The sequence below is a fragment of the Ursus americanus genome, chromosome 19, assembly GCF_024610735.1.
Source record: "Ursus americanus isolate L20-20 chromosome 19, mUrsAme1.1.p, whole genome shotgun sequence".
Taxonomy (NCBI): domain Eukaryota; kingdom Metazoa; phylum Chordata; class Mammalia; order Carnivora; family Ursidae; genus Ursus; species Ursus americanus.
The window spans coordinates 51,157,840-51,180,034 of NC_142145.1; the positions used below are offsets into that span (position 1 = coordinate 51,157,840).

Genomic DNA, 22,195 nt, shown 5'->3' on the forward strand with positions numbered 1-22,195 from the left:
GACAGACTCCCGATAAATGAGAACACACACGCCCGAAACAGACACAGAAACTCACAAGAAGGGAAAATTACACGTTCGCTACTTGCAGACTGTGTGCTTCTATGAGGATAAGGAGATCACTAGTATACCAATAACCAATTAATCATTTCAGATGATGGGGTATTTTTAACATTCTTAGGGATTAGCAAAACCCTGCTGTCTACACCCATCCTCTTTCCTTAAACCCCCCCCTTCCCTTTCTTCTTAGATTCCTGGATGCACGGCTAAAGGGGATTGCCACTCGCTAAATATGGATGATACAAAACACTGAAGGAAGCTGGTCGTCCCAAAGCCTCCTGGGTGCTGGTGGATCACACCTCCCAGGAAGAAGCTGTGTCTGAGGCCAATGCCTTCACCACGTAATGTTCTCTTCAGGGAGCTTGAACAACTCCACACCCAAATACTTGGGCAAGCATGACAGCTACGTTGGGATAAGGGAGCAAAACACTGTAGAGAAGGCCCTGCTGAAAGAATGGGGGGCAAGGTTCCTGGCAAGACTCCATGTCCAGCCTCTAATATGGCTGCTGGAGAGCAAGGGGATCTGGAAAGAGCCTTGGATCTGAGGCAGTCACATCAGGAAACAGAACCAGACACGTTCGCGCTCCTAAAGACCGCCCTCTCGGGTCAGCGTTAATGCCACTTGTGGAGGCCTGAGAGACTCATGGCATAAAATGACCAGAACGAGGAGAGACACAGATGGAATGGTGACAGCTGGCGATTAGAACAGGCACCACACACCGCTGCCACAGACGCTTTCTGGCTACAAAGCCACGCTAGGCAACCTTTAAGCAAAACAGTATTGATTTTGTGGTTGTGAAAACGTACCTTCAACTGCAGAACTCAGTTTTATGACACCTTGAATAAAAACAAAAAGTGGCAGTTATATAATGGACCCAAATGACCTCTTCCAGTGTTCTCAAAACACACACATGCTTCGGATCTAGAGTTTTTGCTGGCATTTTGAGGATTTAACTAAACAAATATCAACTTTGAGAACAAAGTAATTTTCGGTCCGTGATTAGACTAAGTAGTGTCTTCATTTCCCCCACTAAAACCATTTGGGGGAGTTTTTCGCTGAATAAGGGATCTGACACGTTTTTGGATAAAACAAAGGCCAAGTCTGTCTGAATGACTATTTCTGTAAATAAGTCATGCTGGATAATGAATTGATGAAACTTCACACAACACGACACCAGTGTCTAGTACTTTCCATTTAATGCTATGTATAGAGATCATTTGATACATGTTGGGGCAGGGTTTCTGTCGAAATATATAGCAGGTGGTTAAAAACCGCGGTGTGATCTGGCAACTTCCTTCTCTGAGGTGGTTGGGCCATAGGCCATTTACTGGTCAGATGTGTTCAGTGATCCTGCTCCCTGCAGGTCAGGGAAAAGGCTCCCTGAGCGTGTCAGATTGTTCATGAAGCAAGTAGACATTACTCTTGACTGGATATTCACGTGCCTTTTCAGTGAATTTAAAAGTGAAAATACTCAACTGAGATAAATTAGACTGGGTCCAATGATTTGATTAAAAAATCATTTTTTTTGGTGGGTCATAGTTATAAATAAATAATATTCCCCAAACCCTATGTGATAGCCATGATACTTTAGGCTGAGCAAAAATGTCTATTACAGTTTCATGTGGTTGACATTCTTGTTCTCTTTCCAGCCAGAGGAGTTTCAAGTTAAAAATGGAAACAAAACCCCTTTCCAAATGGATAAGCCAAATTGGTATGAGTGTGAACACACACTGATTTTAACAGATTGTTAGCAAAGAGACAAACTTGCTCTCCACTACGGCTTTCTGAAAAAGCTACTTTTAAGTTATCTATCAAATTCCATCTTTCCTGCAGAACCAGTAGTGTCTGGTCAATGTTTAACAAGGGACTCTCCAGGGCTAAAAGAATGCATATAAATGTGGGTGTGTTTATCATGATTTTTACTGATATAAATGATGTGTGGTGCATAATCCAAAAATAATAATACACGATGCTCTTTATCGCAAGTTCCATATAGCCGCTTGATTCACACAGAACGCTTTTGTTGAGTTTGGTCCAACTCCCGTATCCATAGCTAGTAAGTCAATCATGATTTGACAAAATCATGCATTGAGTTTCATCCCAATCTGCTCTTTCCCCAATAAATTTATTATTCTATCTCTTCTGTGGTTTACTGTTGAACTATTTTTCACACTGTCATATTAATTATTTTCATTAAATTAAAATGCTTTCAACTTTAACACTTGGCAAATACTTCCCCCAAGCTACCAGCCTGATATCAGTGAATATGGAGTTGAAAAGAGATGGGCAAGGAGCAATACCATTTGGTAGTATTTTGGCCATCCAAGTACCGTCGTTGTAAACAACCTCAAGAGTATGGAAAGTAAACTGTAGTCAAATGATGAGGAAGGAAAGAGTTTTAAGTATTTATTACCTTTGTTTTTAATATAAGTTATTTAATTATAAGTTTATTTAATTATAAGTATATAATTATATATTATAATTTAATTATACTATCTTTTATTTTATAATAATGGCTGTGTTTGGTAATGGGCTCACAAAACATCCCAAAATATAAGAATTTGCTCTTGCAAGTTAGTATGAATCAGGTCTAGCGTAACGTTGTCATCACTGATGTTTCTTTCCACTCAGGACCAGAGAAGAAAATCTTGATCTTCAGAATACTATCTGAGCTATTCATAAAAGGGGCTACAATCGAACTGAACGAGGCACATGTAAGTAAGCTTAGCATTTGCTATTATTTTTCCGGTAATTTCAAAACCTCTTAAAACTGTCATACTTTATGCTATCCACAGATCACCCAGGAAATAACAGTCACTGAAAATCACCCATGAATATGACCTAAATGGACTTGCCAAGTCCATTTATGCCAAGAGGGATGAGTCACCGGTTTATTAAGCAATGATGCTGTCTTTTTTTTTTTTTAAACTGTAGGATTCTTATACGGGAAATCAGGCCATGATATTGATTTTTTTTCAGCCATATTTATTTTTGTGTATAACCATGGTGTCAGCAACTGCCATTCAGATAAAAGGACAACAATGTGCCCTAATCAAGGTGCTCTGATAAGGCTTTATGCAGGTAAAGCAAGAAAATCCAAACAAAGTTTTATGGGATTTGTGGGTGGTGGTGGATCAGAGCCCAGTAATACATTTATTGAATAAGGGGAAAAAGCTAAGTTAAAAAAACAAAGAACAGTCTGATTTTAGAGCTCTAATTATTAAAATTATTTTAATAGAAACATTAGTGATTCATCAACTCCATATAGACTTCTCCTACTTTTTTTTAAACCCCAAATCAGGATTTTTCCTATAGTAGGACAGACCTTTATAAAGATATTGCAAAGCAACTATGTTGAAAATATAGAATTAGCTAAATCTAATTAGATAGCTACTTTTAATATTATACAAAAATTATAGAATGAGGGGAAAACATTTTATTTTAAAATACCAATATTTTTAAAAATTGAATATTTAGGAAATGGTTGATGCTGATGCTGAAAAGCTACACATAGCACCGTTGACTTCCAGGACACACGATAGACATTATCTGGTGACTGGCTGACATTGACATTGCCTGGAATTCAGGGTAAGCCATAACACATACATATATGTATATATACACACAATGGATCCTACCCCTCTCCACCCCTCCCTTTACTCTTTCATCATCTGTAAATGTTTGAAAATGAAATTTAAAAAAAGAGAGTAAAGGAAAAGAAAGGTAACTGTTTTTCCCTCAACTTGATATCTTTAGTTTAGCAAAATTGCTAAGCTTGTGGGTGATTCGTGCAGACCGTGTCTATTGTCTTCCTGCAAGTCAGAGCAAATCACTACCCGGACATGCTTTCTGCGACAGTTCTCCAATTCCAAAGTTATTCCACCCTCTTTCCTACCACTCTGACCTAATTATTAATTTCAGACGATCTAAAATAAGGTTTAAGAGAGTGAGTTAAAATAATCCATGCTCAAGTGTGAATGATGAGGGCTCACTAAAATCTTCCAGTGACATCTTGTTGTTGATTTAGTAATAAAATTTTTAACCCTAGCTGTCAAGGCCCTATGTCATATATTCCTGCTGATTTTGTTATGTCACCTGACTTTCTCTCTTTTTCAAGATGCTTTAGCCACTTTGGTCTTCTCCTGGTGCCCTGCAGTGCTAATTCCTCCTGCCCCTGGGGTGCCCTTTCAGTTTCCTCTGGCTTGAGTGCTTTCTCCTGACCTGCCAGATCTTTCCTACACCAGCCCTTTCTCTTCATTCACATTTTATTTCAAATGTTGCTTCCTCGGAGAGCCCTTCCTTGATTCTTGTATTTAGAGCAGACCCGGTAATAACTGTAGACCCTCTCTCTCTTTTATTTATTTATTTTATAGCAGTTATCACTACTAGGATTATGTCACTGATTTATCACTCCGTTCCTTGTTTATATCTGTCGGCCTCATCAACATGTAAGCAGAACGAGAGCAGAGACCTGGTTTGTCTTGCTTGCTGCTGCAACTCCCTTGACTAGAACCATGCCTGGCGTAGAGCAAATACTCAAATATTTATCTAATGAATAAGTGATCATTCCCAAGTGTTTCCTGACATCCTGAAAAGAGAATTTTATCAATTCCGGCAAATGTAATTCAAACATCTTGTCTTAATTGTGGGTACTAAAGAGCAGAATCCTCCCATTTCATTATATTGACCACTGTCTATTTCTACTTGGAGGCTTGTCTTCATGGAGGTTAGTGAACATTGCTGTGTGGAGTAAATATACGTAAGTTACAGTAATATTTAGGTTCCAGGATTATACGGTTAAAAAGATTCCCAAGAAGTAATTTTATCAGCTAGCTGGAGACAAGGTTATGCTGTAAATGGACTTGAGGAAGTACGAGCTAATTGATTTTAAATCCAAATATCTCAGGATCTGCAGTTCTCTTATCTCTACTGTCATCACCTTAGGGCACGCTACCATAGCAATGCTCGCACCAATCTGTATAATATGATGTGGATCCAGAAAGGACCATTCAATTTTTTATGTCCTCTTTCCGATGCATTCTCATACTGCAGCTGGAGTGGTCTTTTCAAAAGGCAAGCCCAATTATGTCATATCCCTCCACCCTTTAAAATTCTTAAATGGCTTTTTATCATTCTTAAGACCAACATCAAAAGCCCTAACAGGACTTGCACAGCCTTTCATGATGTCACTCGAGGCAGAATCAAAATGCCCACAAAATCTTCCATTTACCTCCCACAGAGAGATGGAGGCTGTGTCCCACTTCTTGAATTCGGGCAAACTCTATGACTGCTGTGACCTTTAAAATAAAGTGGAAACGATGCTCTCCCAGTGTCTGTGCCCAGGTCCGTGAACCTGGCAGCCTCTTCCTGTCTGTTGGATCACTCCCTCCGAGAACCCTGGCATTACAAGCGCTGAGACTACTCTGATGGAGGCCATGTGTAGACATTCTGACAAACAATATAAGCTGAGGCAAGGAGCTGGAAGGCCCTGGGGAAACTATTGGTGGAGGCTGGGAGGACAGGGAAAAGGCTATCCTTGAAGACTGGAAGGAAAGTCAAGTCATCCAATGTAGTGGTGGGAAGTTTGACAACACTATGACCTGTAATAACATGGAAAAATAGAAAATATATCTAATATAAATTATATATTTAAATATATATAAACTCATATACCTAATGAGTTTATAGATTTTTAGTAAGATTTCCAGGAAGAAACATGTAGAATGCCAGTTAGTTTTTAAAAACAGTTGCATGTGATAAAGTAGTGTTAAAAAAAAAGGGACTGTCCAGTTTTCAAGCAAAATTGAGAGGAAATATAGAGCTAGGACTCATTGATTTTTAAAAAAAAGATAACAGGGTTTCACAGTCTTAGCCTTTCCAAAGGCAAAAGTTTCCCAAATTAAGAAATTGACTGAGGACGAGGATCATCTCAGGCGTGTAGTTGTAAGACCCTTTTTTATGACTTTAGGAGGATTTGAGTGTGTGCCCCAAAAACTTATAAAGAGATGAAAGGACTTCTAACAACCCGAAGAGAGCGATCCCATAGCACCGTGACTCTGAGCCCAGGCCGGAGAAGTGCCTGTCTGGAGGAAAACTGTGGATGTTTTAGTCTAACGGGGTGAAGTCTAATAGGATTCATAGGAAACCCACAAAGATTTCAAGAGAAGCGAATTATTGGACTCATTATTGGTGTAGACAAAAATGGGCAGAGGTAGTTCAGAATGAGAAGCTTTAAAGCCTCCAAGCTTCTATGGGCAGGGAACAGACTGAAAAAATTAATCAGTTGCAAATGACATCTTATGGGCTATAGACCAAGTCTGGTCCCCTATTCCTGCCCCCTGCCCCAGATTCATATGTCGAAGCCCTAAGTAATCCCCAGTGTGATGGTATTTGGAGATGGGGCCTTTGGGAGGCCATCTGCAGGACAGGAAGAAAGTTCTCACCAAAACCTGATAATGCTGGCACCCTGATCTCAGACTTTCCAGCCTCTAGAAGCGGGAAGAATAAATATCTGTTGTTTGAGCCACCCAGTCTATGGTATTTTGTTACGGCACCCTGAGCTGACTAAGACATTAAGAAAACAGGATAGATGACTCAGAAGATGCAACCAAGAGTTTGGAAGGAGGAGATAAGAGCTGCAGAGAGTCATCCCTGGGCAACAGGACCAGGCCCCCCAGTCAAGGAACCGGCAACATGTGGACTTCAGAATTGCTATGGACTAGTGATGACTCCATGCCCCTCCTTCCTCCACTCCTGCATGAGAGTGCTCATTGCATGGATCTCATCTCCGTATCATCAGTATATGCTGGTGTGTGTGGAGCAGATGCCTTTTCATTTTGTCTTCATATTGAGAAAAGTAACCTAGAGAACTGAACCAAAGGATCCTCAGCAACACCTGAACCTTATTTCAGTGATAAGAACCTGCACCTCAAACTTGGACTTCATGCCATAAGGAGATGAGATTTCTGGAGGGCTTTAGAAGGAGTCTATTTTGCCTTACAGAAGAGTCTAAATAATTTGTGTCCAGAGGATGAGCTGTGGCTGACTAAAGATGTCCACAAAGTATTTGAAATCATTCCTATTGAGAGGTGACATCTCTGTCATTTTCTTTGATGGGGGTGGTGGTGGTGGTGATATCTCTGTGACTGTTCCAACCAATAGAAGATGGTGGAAGGGATGCTCTGCTGGTCTTTGGGCCCAGGTCTTAAGACTTCCCATCTCGTGGACGCTATCCCTGGGGGCCATGAATGGCGAAGTAAGAAGTCTTAAAGCTGCAGTGCTGGAGGTGCCCCTTACAGGTATTTTGTTCAAGAATCTCAGCTGAGCCCACACTTCTAGCCACTGAAGCCAAGGTGCCAGGTGTGTGAATAACGCTATCCTGGACCCCCTAGACCAGCTCAATCTCCAGCTGAACGTGGAAGCCTATCTAAATTCTTGACCCATAAGATCTTGGGTATAATAAAGTGGTTGTTTCTAAGCTGCTATGCTATGTATTGAGGTAATATGTTATGTAGCAATTGAAATAGTTACGTATGCCTCAATCCTCTGACCTCACTTTGTATCATGACCCTGAGCTCCGTGTTCCCCAGCCACCCCACTTTTTCAGTTCTCTGAATAGTTACATGTGTCCTCCCTCACCCTTCTTGATCTCTCAGCTCTTAGTTTATGAGGATTTTCTCAGAGAAGTTCTCCCTGACCCTCTAGATTGGTTCCATCGGTACAGCGGACTCTCCCACAAAAACTGTTTCTTTCAGGGCAGTTATCTCAGAGTGTTTCATTAATGCCAGTCTCCACTTCTAGACTCTAAACGCTATGTTTAGAAAGCGACCCTTTGATCATCACTGATTTCCCCGAGTCCAGCGGTGTGACTGGATGTAGTGCTGAGTAAATATTTGTTAAGTAGATGAACGAAACATTTGATGCAGCCGATAAGGGCTCCCTTCTTACCATAGCCATTAATAACTGTGCCACTTTTCTTCCCTCTCACATACTGTGAACAAATTTGATTCAAAGCCATTGTAACTGGGGAAGGACAGTGTGACTTAATATTGGGTCACTACTGCCTCACCACTGTGAAGGCTGCTCAGCATAGCTGAACCTCTGCAGTTCCTTTTGGAAGCCCCGGACAGGGGAGGAAGCGGAAGGTTGCTTCTAGGCATGCGCAGCACATGCGCGGCACAGGACTACGGAGAGAAAAAGCCAGTCAGTGCCTGCTCACATTTATGTCTTTGGTGGCAATCAACGGGCTTTCCTCGGAATCTAAACAAAGTTGTGGGTGCTCCAGTTATCTACATTATTCCCAAGTTTAAGTTCAGAAATAATTCTTACCAGATTGTGAGCTCTTTTCTACTCTACCCCAGAAACCAAACCTGTGCGCGGAGGAACACGTGCGTGCGCGAGCGCGCACGTCTAGGTAAGAGGCCCTACCACTCCATAACCACTGCTCCCAGATTTGTTTTGATACTGAATTTGCTTCCTCCTGTTTTAAAAAATGCATTTCCCCGCTAATTTACCCCTATGGATGTGGAAAGTAGAAGATCCATTGGAAATAATGTTTCTTAAAAATTTTCGGTTGTGTCTCTAAGTCTTTATCATTTTTGGCTGTAAGTGAAATAAGCCTACATTGCTATAAATGTCCTTATAATTTGCATTTCATAATTTAAAAAGTATTTTCCTTTGCCTTGTTAGATTGCTTTTAACTCCGGTCTCCAAGTGGGTCTGTGTGCGATCATTAACTGGGTTTAGTAGGGCTCCAGTCAGAGAAACAAGGATCTCCATTTGCCCGTAATATTCTTGCTCTTTTTGAAACACTCCCACATGGGCAGGGCTATAGTGTAGACAGACATGTTCCACATCCTCTTAGTGAGTTCACACACTCTGAGACTCTGCCCATTTCCATTTCTCTCATTCGTCCTCCCTAAGTGCATAATACTGCACTTGTCCCTTTGAACATGTAACAGATTAAAGAGCTGGTCAGGAGGCAGATGTAGGAACACCTTTGATCTCTCATCCTTGGGGGTTAAGGGAGGGCAGACACCTGGCGGCTGCGGAGCTGGAAACAAAACACAGGCCCGGACTGGAATTACCTTAAAGGGAGCCGCAGCGCCAGCCAAAGAGGCAGCTGGATGCGCTGAATGGGCACGGAGGGAGGAGAGCCCACGGTTGCGCAGAGGGCGAGACACAGAGTCCCAATAATGTGACTCCGGCTAGCAAGGGGTTGGTTAGAATAACCGTTTCTTAAGCGCAGGACTGGGAAGATCAGGGAGCTGTATTGAAAAAAAAAAATGAACTAATTCTTTTGCAAATAATATTGCAAAACGGTCAGCTGTGGACAAATGCCGAAAGGCAATTTGGATGGCAATTCAGGAGGCTTTTAAAGAAAGGATATATAAACGTTTTTTTTTCTTTTTCTTAGAACTGTTTTTATTGAGGGTTTCACCTTTGCAGCAGGATGTTGTAAACTTCCTTAGCCAAAACGAAACCTGGGCTGGTTCCTAGGAGATTTGGTGAAACTGCATTGCCCCCTGGCGTTTGCGCGCCATTGTTGCGCCATCGCATAGAAAGCCCAGAGAATGCCGGTCAAGCTGTGGCAGGATGCAGCTTCCAGTCCTATCTGGGCTCGGAGAATATCGTTTTAACCCTCAAATGTAGACATGGTTTGACAAGACGTGGAATGAACCCTTGAAATTAAGACTCTTTCCTTCTCCACCCTCAGTGGAATCTCCTGAGATTTTCAGTAGCTCTTAAAAGAAATTGATCCAATAGGAATCTGCCAATTTTTAGTGTACAAATGATCACGTGAGTGGCTGCTGTACACCTACCCATTTTTCAGAACCGACTCAAATATTTCCTGTGCTATGAAACTTTTCCTGACTTTTCCTTGGCATATCGTACACACCTGAATTGTCGTGCCTCTCTGCCTTCATGCTTATCTCTTTGATGGAGACTTGAAAGTGAGATTTATACCTGACTTATCTTTGTATCCACTATGACTAACGCGGTGCAGATAGTGTGTGTCCAATAAAAATGTGTTGCTTGCATATAACAGTGCTGTTCACAAAAGGATCAAATACACTTCCAAATCAACAGCAACTGAAGGTCAGTGTGGTAACAGAACCCAAGGCAAGAGAACATGGTCCCTAGCTGGGACTTAGAGTGTCCTAAGCCCCTGAAACTGTGAAGACACCATGTCCAACTATGGGGGAGAGTGGTAAGAATAACCTAAAACTAGGATTATCTAGTTCTAGTAATCTAGAAAACTATTCAAACTTTGACTTCCATTTTTTCACCAAATGAAGCTCTACCCTAGAGAAATCATGAGTATATCCATTATCACCACTGTACTTACACATTTCTTTAGGGTGGCTATTTCTAGGAGTAAGTGTAAAGTTTCTGAGTGATGTGATTGATGATATTGTGGCATGTTGGCTGAGGCCATCAACCCTGGCATGATGGCTTAGGCCATCAAGTGACACTAAGTGGGAAACATTGGGGTCTGGGGCAGGTTATGTGTATTGATTGAGGGAGGGGCAGACTGTCAAGGAGCTGACAGTGTGAGTCAAGTGTCGGGCTCCCCTATGGATAATGTGCACAGTGTTATTCTGCTTTAGGCATTCTCTCACGGCAGGAGAGATGGCCAGATCTGAAGAATCTATTGCATTAAGATGTGTCAGGAAGTTGATATTATTAGCAATTTTTAGGTTATGATGTTGTCACATTAATACTATAAATAAGAACTTCAAGCCATTTGTTATACTTTTGTTCAGGTAAAATAAAGCTTTTCGAGGAAGAAGGCTAGCACAGTAGAGCTTGGTTGTTAAGAGCTTGAAATTCGGAGTCAAGTTGAATAGGTACAAATATCGACTGTGCCACTGACCAGCCGCTTGACCTTGGAAAACTTACTAAACTTTGCTGTGTCTTTGTTTCCTCAATGGTCAAAATGAGGATGCCATTAATAGTATGTACTGTCTGGTACCTGGTAGAGTGTGTTTGTCGATGAGGAGAACCATATGAGTTTCCCACTATGGTAGAGGAGGGGAGATTAAAAGATTCTGCACTGTTGAAAAAGCCAGGCTTCTGGTCAAGTCTATTCTATGAGGCATTATTAAAAACCTCCATATACAAAGGAATGTTCTAGGTAGTGGGACTTCGCCAGTGTTGGTCTTGTCTCTGAGGCTGGCCTCAGTGCAAACCTGGAATTAAGCATATCTCTGACACTTTGGACGGTATGTTGGGACCTGAAAGGGTCCATCTTTGTCCTGTTCCAGTTGGAGAACTCTATCCTCAGGGCTAGCCCAGAGCCCAAATGGCCACCAGCAATGGGTGATCAAGGGCACTCTTCTTTGGCCCGGGTTCCTTTTGAAGGTGTAGAACTATTTTGAGCTGACAGCATTTGAAAATAGGCTTTCCCCCCCGAACTCCCTTATCTGCCTAAAAGCAGAGACTCCCCAAAGAACTTAATGGTTGTAAATCCATTCCCCAGGAGTTTCTGCAACCAGAGAAGATTGGCTCTTGTCACTAGAGAGGAGAAATGTCACCATATTTAAGCAGACATTATTACAAAACTATCACATACCTCATCTAGTCTCATAAAAGCCTGTTTATCTTAATTAAGTCATTTGTGGGGGTGCCTGTGTGGCTCAGTCAGTCGGTTAAGCATCGGACTCTTGATTTGGCTCAGGTCATGATCTCAGAGTTGTGAGATGGAGCCCTGAGTCGGCTCTGTGCTGGGCATGGAGCCTGCTTAAGATTCTCTCTCTCCCTCTGCCCTCCCCACTTTGTGTGCACATGTGAGTGTGTGATCTCTCTCTCCTTCTCTCTCTTAAAAAAAAGTCATTTAGTAAGAGCCTCTCCCTCCCCTTCCCCTATTAAGATGGCACATAAACCTCAAATTTTAACTGCCTCCTTGAGCCATATTTTTCTGTAAACTCTTATACGTATGTGAATAAAAATCTGTCTTTTCTCTTGCTCATCTGTCTTTTGTAAATTTAATTTGCAGGCCTCAATTAAGAAACACAAGGGTAGGGAAAAAGTTCTTCCTCCCCAACGCATTCCAATATGGCTTTGGCCAAATGCTGGACTCTACTCTGCTAAATCTCTATTCAGGTCTTCAGAACTAGCTTGGCGCCTTGTAACAGGATATCTTCAGTTTTAGGGAGTTGAGGTAAATTGAAGTCTGCCATAAACCATAAATCAGAAATAGAATGCCCCATGTAATATCTGATGTGTTCATATTTGTACAGCGTCTTTGAACAATAGCTCAAATACAGGTGCTAGGTAAGTATTTGCTAAGTAGATGTATTCACTGTCTTGCACAACCCCAATCTTTAAGACAAAACAAAATTTTATATATATATATTTTTTATTTCATGCTGCATCTTTGTAATCTTATGTATATGATGATGTAAGAAGTAAATACTACTAAGAAAGCTAAAACTTTTTATTGTTGGAATAAGATCATCGGAGCGAGATCATTTTAACCAACGTCTGCCCTTTGAAGTGTAACCAGGAATGGCATTTTTAAACGAGTGCGAGGCATATTTAGACTTACACAAAGTGGAACGGGTGGATGACTAGAAAGATAAATGGTGGTAATAACCACTGACAATGGTACAAAATTATGCATCCTTTGGGAGCCCAGAAATATATATTCCTTTTCAAGAGGAGATGAGACTTAGAAAATTGGGCACTCTAATGTGATTTTCGAAAGGCCTGCAATCGTCAACGAGCTAAGTGAAGCCGGCGGAGCGCACTCTGGCCTGGGAATTCCTCTGCATTCCAAGCAAACCTGGCAACCGATACCTTCCTGGACAGCTGTTTCTCCCATTTATTTCCCAAATCCTTTTTTGCTAGTTGTTAGCTAAATCTTTATGTGAGTGCTCTATCCACCCTGCAGAAACAAATTCGTCTCAGAGGTTTTCCTTTTCATTTGGCAAATGATTTTCAAAAACGTTGATTGTCATTCGTTAAGCCCAAAACAAAAATGCGAGGGTATATTTTCTACAAATGCAATCAAGCCTAACATCATCTTACGTTTCTGAGAAATTTCTAAGTAATTTCTATTTCAGTGTCTCTAAACATAAGTAACAATTCTGCTTATCCATGCTTGTATGAACCATATCCCGAAATTAATATTTGACACCTATCAGGTAAGTGAAATGGTCGATATTTGGTTGATAAATCATCTAATGTTAACTTTTCCATTACTAAGCACATGGAAATCAAATTCCATCTATTAGTTTTATTTTAGTTTACTTTATTAAGAATAGCTTTGGGGGCCTGGGTGGCACAGCGGTTAAGCGCCTGCCTTCGGCTCAGGGCGTGATCCTGGCGTTCTGGGATCGAGCCCCACATCAGGCTCCTCCGCTGTGAGCCTGCTTCTTCCTCTCCCACTCCCCCTGCTTGTGTTCCCTCTCTCGCTGGCTGTCTCTGTCTCTGTCTCTGTCGAATAAATAAATAAAATCTTAAAAAAAAAATAGCTTTGGATGGTGACAGATGTTAACTAGACTTATTGTGGTGATCATTTTGCATTATATATAAATATTGAATCATTTCAATGTATACCTGAAACTAATATAATGTCATATGTCAATTTTACTTAAAGAAAAAAGATAAAGAACATTTGAATAGGTCAAGCTGCTTGAACCTTGGTTGAAGCCATTTAATAGCCTTCTATTGCAAAGTTTTCAAAACCTTTCATGTGGCATTCTCGGTTACCTGGACCCTTATTACTTCTTGTTTTGTGTTACTCTCACGCCCTCGGCCTCGCTTTCCCTCTCCCTCCCGCCAATCGCTGGATGGAAACCACACTACCTTCTTTCAGTTAACTTTTCCTTCTCATTCGTTCCTCTGGTCTTTGTGCTTTGCCATTCCCTCACCAGGAATTAAAGAAAGATTTCCTTGAGGAAAGGGCAGTGAATTTTCCCTGCTCACCTACTGCATGGTTTCCCTAGGATCCTCACACCCTTATCTCTCTCTTTATTGCACTTGTACCCATGATAAACAATTACGTGTGTAAGTGTTCAAGAGTAGTCTCAGTTCTCTGCTCCTTGAAGTCAGGGCAGAGCCTGGGTCAGTGTCAGTGCTGTGTCCTCAGGGGCCGGGCCAATGCTTGGCATACAGTAGATACTCAATAAATGCTTTGCTAAATAAGGAAAGGGATTCTTGATTCTCTTCACTCTTAAATTGGCAGTTCATGATTTCCTGCTTCGTGACTGTACTTGAGCAGAAATGATAACCATGTTTTGGAAGTTGATTATTTAAGTCTGAGATAGAGCCAGTTATTTTTATAAAGGTAGAAAACAGATTTTGAACTTGAACTTCCCAGGAGCTAACTTTCTAAACAATTATTTTCTCCCACACATACTCATGCATGACTGATGGGAGTATTATCTGTAGGAAATTCTAAGCAGATACACTCCTTTCCATTTTAATTTTATCGATTTTTTATATCTATTTATTTTTTTTAAAGATTTTATTTCTGCGTTATCTCTACACCCGCCGTGGGGCTCGAACTCACAACCCTGAGATCAAGAGTGGCATGCTCCACCGGCTGAGCCAGCCAGGTGCTCCACCACTTTCCATTTAAAAAAATATATATATATATTTTTAATTTTTAAAAGATTTTATTTATTTGAGAGAGAGAGTGAGGGAGCACACAAGAGTACAAGAGCAGTGGGAGGGAGAAGCAGACTCGGTGGGGAGGCCAACTTGGGCTCCATCCCAGGCTGCTGGGGTTATGACCTGAGCCTATGGCAGACACTTAACTGACTGAGCCACCAAGGCACCCTATTAAAAATCTATTTTTTAATAAAGATTTTATTTATTGCGGTGCCTCGGTGGCTCAGTCAGTTAGGCGTCTGCCTTCGGCTCAGGTCATGATCCCAAGGTTCTGGGATCGAGCCTCGTGTCGGGCTCTCTGCTCAGAGGGGAGTTTGCTTCTCCCTCTGCCTGCCATTCCCCCTGCTTGTACTCTCTGTCAAATAAATAAATAAAATTGAAAAAAAAGATTTTATTTATTTATTGGAGAGAGAGAGAGCACAAGAGGGGGAGGGGCAGAGGAAGAGGGAGAAGCAGACTCCTCACTAAGCGGGGACCCCAACACGGGGCTGGATCCCAGGACCCTGGAATCATGACCCGAACTAAAGGCAGCCACTTAACTGACTGAGCCACCCAGATGTCCCTTTAAAAATCTATTTTAAAGAAATAATCATAGATGATTTTACCCTTGTCCTTATTGAGTCTAATCCCAACAGAGCAACATGAATAATTCTTTAAAACCAAGATCATGTAACCCATTCACTAAAACCCAGAAATGGCTCTTATTTCATTTAGAGGAGAAGCCAAATCCTTTCAATTGCCAATAGGTCCTGTATAATTCCTGTTATTTATGAATTTCATGCTATTTTTTTCTTCAGAATTTTCTACAATGAGACACATTTTTGTTCAGGAAAAATTAAAGCATTTAGAACAGTGACATTCAGAAAGGACCTTTGGAAAGTTAACATTCCATTTTTTTTCCCCATTAAAAGTCAGTTATAAAGATTCCAGATTTTTTCAGAAGATTTTTTTTTTAAGGTTTTATTTATTTATTTGACAGAGAGAGGGAGAGAGAGAGAGAACAAGCAGGGGGATGGCAGGCAGAGGGAGAAACAGACTCCTGCTGAGCAGGGAGCCAGATGTGGGGCTCGATCTCAGGACCCTGAGATCATGACCTGGGCCAAAGACAGACACTTAACCGACCGAGCCACCTAGGTACCCTGGAAGATTTTGTTTTTAAATGGGAAACATGGTCACTACTCTTTAGTTACTCAATTGCTGATTGGAGAAACACACATACCAGAAAGAATTTGACATTTCTTCTTCATTTCTCTTCCTTAAATGTTAATGAGAACTAGGAAGTGTTTAAGACTTTTAGAGACCACTTGCTACTAAGTTCTAGTTCTTATTGGGTCCTCTTTTAATGTCATTGTGTTCTCTCTTGTTCTTGGCTCGATTTCAGCTGCTTATGGACGGTGTGGCAAGCACATCTCCTACATCAGGGCACGTTAAGTGCAGAGAAGCTGGGAAGAACTTCCTCCAAGCCCATTCCTTTTCCTGTAGTTCTCCTCACACCCGTTCTCCTCTCCCTACCCCCAGTGCCATGCCTGGCAAGCCCTTCTCTCGTCTGGACCCTCCCTGGTGTATTCTAACTGGCCTTTCTGTCTTCAGTCTTTTCCCTCTTTTATTCGTTCTCCATAAATGTGACTTCCTCACCTAAAAACAGTTAACAGGGCTCTGTTGCCCAAAGGATCAAGTTCAAGGCCCCTCTCAGTGTAGATCCAGCCTCTTCTTCCATCACTTTCTCCATGTACCCTAGTCTTTGGCTTCACTCTTTCCTTCACACACCATAGACTTCTGTGCTTCCACTCCTCTGTATGTGCTACCTTCTTGCCTGGAAATTGTTTTCCATGTGAACAATTTCTTGCCACTTTCTGGAATCAACTCACTGCCTTTCACAGTGGACCCTTCCCAGTCCTCTTCAGGCACAAATCTATTCCTCTCTGGCCTTCCTTTAACATTCTGTGTGTCTCTGTTATGGCCCTTAGTCCACAGTATTTTCATTCTTTGCTTTCGTTGCACTTAGTGGCCTCTGCGTTCCATCAGAGCATGGTTCCCATTGGTTATCTTACACTGTTGCTCTTTAGAAGTGCTAATGGGTAGAACATGCCTGTTGATAGGATACTCATAAATAGCCATTCTGGTAAAATACTACTGTGGTTAGTATGTGAATTATGATGAAGAGGAGGATGACTGTTACAATAAAAGCTGCTGCTCTTCCCCCCTCCGCCATCATCACTTCCACCATCACCACCTCTACCACATCCACCTCCATCCGTGAGCACCGCTTCCACTCCCGCTCCCACCGTCACCATCTCTGCCATCACTACCCCCACCGTCCCTGTCTCCACCACCATTTCTTCACTGTCACCCCCATTCCCTCCACCTCTCCCACCTCCACTAACTTCCATCACTTTTTATCATTTCTACCAACTCCACCACTATCACCATCGCCCCCCATTGGCTTTATTGAGCAACCGCCAAATACCACGCACTGGGCTGACTTGTATGTGTCATCTCATTTCATCTCCTCAGTCTGAACAAAGATGAGTGCTGTGTTCTGAATGTTTGTGTCCCCCTAAAATTTACATGTTGGAATCCTAACACGCAGTGTGATAGTCTTAGGAGATGAGGCCTTTAGGAGGTGATTAGGTAGTGAAGGTGAAGCCCTCATGAACAGGGTTAGTGCCTTCTAAAAGTGGCCAGAAGGAGCTCCCGTGGCCCCTCTGCCAGGTGAGGTCATGTGGGAGGCTGAACCAGGAAGTGGGGCCTCACCAGACAGAACCTGACCATACAGGCACTCTGATCTTGGACCTGCAGCCCCTAGAACTCTAAGAAACAAATTTCTGTTGCTCACAGCCTACTCAGTCTGTGGTATTTTGTTGTAACAGCCTGAATGGACTGAGACAATGAGAACACTGAAGCCCAGAGAGATTAGGAACATTCTGTGGTAACACAGTTCCAGAAGGAAGAGTTTGGGGTTCTCTGACTTGAGTCAGTCCTTCATCTCCGGGCAAAATGTCTCTTACCTTCCGAATTCCTTGGGGACCAAAGGCTATGCATTTGACTTCCTTTCATTCTTCTTTTTTTAACTTCCTTTCCTTTTTACTTCTTTCCTTTTTAACTTCTTTCAGTCCTTTTCACATGGTGAAAATATAATAAATGTTCAAATTCAATACTGGTTGCAAAAGTTGGTAGTCTACTTAACATCTTGCTTGCTTACTGAGTGTGCATGGGTTTTAATGAAAAAGACCTATCATACCATGAGTAATTGGTTTTGATAGTTCGCACAAAGTTTCCATTTCAAACCCAGGAACCTGGTTTTAGTCCATGTTCCTCCTCATACTGAATTCAAGACATGGAATTTTTGGTTTAAGCTAGCAAGGCAAGGGAAAGGGTAATCCCAGTTCCCACTGGAGACGCCTATGTCTACGTCTGAAAATGTGATTACAAAAGAGGACTATGGGGGGGGGGTCAAAGGGAAGGAAGGAGCTGATAGGAAAAAAATGAGTCCTGTACATGTCACCTAATGCTCAAGAAATTGGACAAATTTATGCAAAAGGAGTCTTACATGCTTTTGTTTTCACTTCCATATCTTGTGAGAAAATCTGTTGCAATGGGCAGACAGTTTTACGTTGGGAAGGCCAATTTGCAGGGGCTGGGTCAGAATACCAGCATTTCAATGGGAACTTGGGTGAATAAATCATATCTTCCCTGCTACTAATAAGATCTTGCAGTTACCTGCCCATTCCCAGCTCCTTTGGCCTCACTCCACCATTTACTGGCTAACAGCAGTAAATGATGCCTATGCAGAGGTGTGCTGGTAAAATTTAATAGTCGGTTCTTTGATTGAAGGGAGAGAGCGCTTCTAATTTATCATACTTGCTGATTTCCACAGTGTAAATTCTACCACATGGCTATTTGGAAGCTACCAACTTGACATCAACTCACTTGAAATTTTCACAGTTGGCTCTCATGAACCAGTATGAGTTCCAGTATGCACCAGTATGCACCATGGGTCTTATGGGATCCCTTTCTGCTCTAAGCCACTCCCTCCTTCCGTATCTCCGTCTCCAGGAAACTGACTTTTCCATGTTAATCCCATTGCCCTCAAGCCCTTGCCAATTTGAAGCCACTTCTCCTTACCCTTTCACGAGAAGAGATGCTAAAGTCAGCATACACAGAAAAATACATTAACTGATTAGAAAATGTACCACCTTTTTATGGTTTGAACTTCAAGATTCGGCAGGTAGCCAGTGAAGTCTCTTTCCTCTCTGTGTTCTCAATTGTCAGGTTTCTTTCCCTGGATGTGATCAATGTTCTCAGTTTTTTTGTGTATCATCATACTTCCCACTGTCATTTATAGATTATTTTTCTGTTACTACCACCCTATAGACTCTCTTGTTTTGAGGGTAAATAACACCATTTTCTCGGTCTATATCTACTAACTTCCAGGATACTCCTCATCTTCTGTAGTGACTTCAGCCCATGTTTGATTGACCTTTCCATCCCATCCTCTGAGATGTCAACACTCATGTTTATAGCCTCACAAAACTTCCCCAACTTTAGTGATCTTTTCGTCTCTATTCTGGCTCTACTCTACTACTTGCTTTTGTTTGAACATACCCTGGGCTTTCCTTCCAGAACATTTGTTTGATGATTCCTTATGCTTAATCTGTTAATGGATTTATCTCCATATCTCTGCCTCTTAAAGTCCTATAGGCCCAGCTCAAATGACACCTCCACCAAGCTTTCTCTCATTTCCCCTTCTCTTCTAGAAATTCTCAAAGTCTTTGTGTGAATTTACATCTTTTATAAAACAAAGGACATTGTGTTTAATATGATAGTTATTTTTGTGTCTTCCTAACAGACTGAACTTCTTGAGGACTCTTGCTTTTATCCTTGTAGTCCCTACAATATTAAATAATTGCTTTATACATTTGGATAGAATATATTTTAATTTTTTCCTTATAAGAACTAGTAAGGATCTGGAATCAAAACAGGGCAGAATCAATATTACAGTGTCCTGACAGGTTACTACACTACTCAACTTTATTCCCAAATTTATAGGGAACCGAATAGGATTTTTCCCTCCTCCACCTGTCTTAGAGATTGTTCTTTTTCTACATACATAGACAACAAGAGTCCAGTAAAGGAAAACGTAAGCACTTATTTCTGCTGTACATCACAGTGTGTAGGATATTTGCATGACACGTGCATGTGTGGGATGTGTCCTCTGTTTCTGCGTGTTGGGGGCAATCCCTAGCTTACAGTGGATCATCGGTGAACAAGAACAGCTATCATCATCACTGGTGCTTGTGCTTAAATTGTGACTATTGTGTTCTTGATCAGCAAGGCCCCCATGTCTTTGCAGTGAATGTCATTTTCTCTTTGGTGGATTTTCACCTTTTCACAGAAGCTCTGTTATCCCCATTCCCCTATATTTATTCCTTAATTCTGTACCAGTTGGCCTTCCCAACTTAAAAAAAGAGTGAGGTCTCTGTAATCATAAACGTGCCTGTGTGACAACCTTATCATTCTTTTTGTTATGAGAATTAATATCAACTTTTACTTTCAGAAAAACACAGCTCGGGATTGAGACATTTGACACATGGAGTCTCACCGGGAAGAACCGACTATAAACCACCAGGAAAGAGCACGTGATCACCATCTACAATTTTTATCATTCCCCACAGCTCAGTCACCCCTGTGCTCAGTCCCTTACTGATCACTTAAGACACATGGGCAGTGGGCATTATAGAGTATATGGGGGACTTGCTGCAGTCTGTGAGCTCAATGCTGGTCTGCCTAAGAAAGCCAACTTCAGGACATGAGGCATCATTATAGTTTTCTGACTTCTATTAGGGATCTAATAAATAGTTATTAGCTCTCTGTTAGATCCCAAGAGAAGAGCATACACTGTGAACTATTTTCCAAGAGAAGAGCACAGCAGTTCCTCACGAGACATCTTGGTTGAGGCTGTGTGATATCTGTGGCTTCCCTATCTCTAGTTGATGGTGAAATATTCATGTTCTCAAGTAGAGGCATGCCATTGCATGACAGGACAGACGGGCTGGAGATCCCCATTTGTTATCTCTATATGATCGTGACAGCTGAACTGGGAGCAAAATAAAATCAAAATATCACTTCAAATTGCTTAGGGTTAAATGAAGGAAACCACAAGATGACCAGCTATAACCTCTGTCTTCAAGACCTATCTATGATTCAGAAAGGATGGCGGTGATGTCACAGGCTTGAGGGCAGAAGAAAGCTGTACAGGTTGGTACAGTGATCACAGAGTCTAATTTTTCTGAGACAAGTCCTGATTTTAAATATTCTAATCAGCTGTCAGAGGTGTTCTGTTCTTTCATCCTCAAAGCTTAGTCATTGAAAATCCAGGAGAAAAAATTTTTGTTTACCCATGGTCATTTTCTCCACAAAGAAATGTTACCATTCACACACTTGGGCCTGGGAAGAATGGAGAAGGTCTTTGTTGAACCGATGCTACCGGTTCTGGTTTCCATAACCCTGCTGTAAGATGAGCAGAGCAAACGAAGATGACCTAGTCCCAATGGGATGAGACAAGACTGGAATCACAGGGGATCTGGTGAGACCTAAGAACCTAAGAAAGTGGGGGTTTAGCTGTCTTGGTGAAAGAAGAGAGGATGATTTCAACTCTGTTTACAGGTGCAAGCATTCTTAACATAAAATGGAGGCTCCTCAGGATTCAATGTAACCTCCATTTCCAGCAGGAGCGTGGGAGCTAGGAATTGGCATTTCACTAGAGAAGTTTCAAGAGGTTTAAGCGGACTTGAAAACAACACTCTCTTCTCATATTCTTAGTTGGTTTCTTAGGATCAGAGATGATGTCCTAGAGGGATTAATCAAAGGGCATTTCTCAAATTGATTTGTGACCAGGAGTTTCAATAGGAAAGAATTTCTCTTGCCAGGATCTTCAGAGAGAAAACTGTGTTTCCAGTTCCACAGACTGACACATACTCACTGTGTGATGCTAATAAAAAGGGGAGGCATTTTAAAATTCAAGGTTATTTTTTATAACCATCTTTTTCAAAGAACTCTGACCTCTAGTTATTTTACATGATAGAAGATAATGACTAAATGAGATGCTTACTTGCCTCCCCTGACGATGGCATATAAGCTATTTACATGAGTTGATACTGCTGGATAAATTGCAGATTCCTTTGCTTGGGTCCATTTTTATATCCTTCCCGCCTCAAAAAGCCAATATGTTCTGACTAGGAGACCATGATTTTTGGAAAAGCTCTGGATTTAAAGCCCAAGCCTGGCTGACCAATGTTTAGATACATAGTAAAGGAAATAGATGAGAAGAAGTTCGGCCCAATCATCTCCAGGTTTCTGATTTTTAAGAAGATGTTATTAATTTATGAGTCAGAGGGCCTGGATTTGAATCCTGATTCTTCTCTCACAAGGTGTTTGACTACTGTTAAGTTATGTCATCTTTGTTGTCTTATCTGTAATGAGGCAGCTTCTCCAGAGGAACTCAAAAGTCCCTTTCAA

At 41.5% G+C, this 22,195-nt stretch overlaps 1 protein-coding gene across 1 annotated transcript in view; it reads right to left on the reverse strand.

Annotated features, from left to right (window-relative positions):
- The window catches only part of DLGAP1 (DLG associated protein 1), a 793,827-nt gene that overhangs the window by 110,556 nt on the left and 661,076 nt on the right, over window positions 1-22,195 (reverse strand). Inside the window, exon 8 of the mRNA XM_045781889.2 lies at window positions 865-894. Within this exon, the coding sequence (XP_045637845.1) occupies window positions 865-894 (30 nt within the window). The remainder of the gene's footprint in view (window positions 1-864; window positions 895-22,195) is intronic.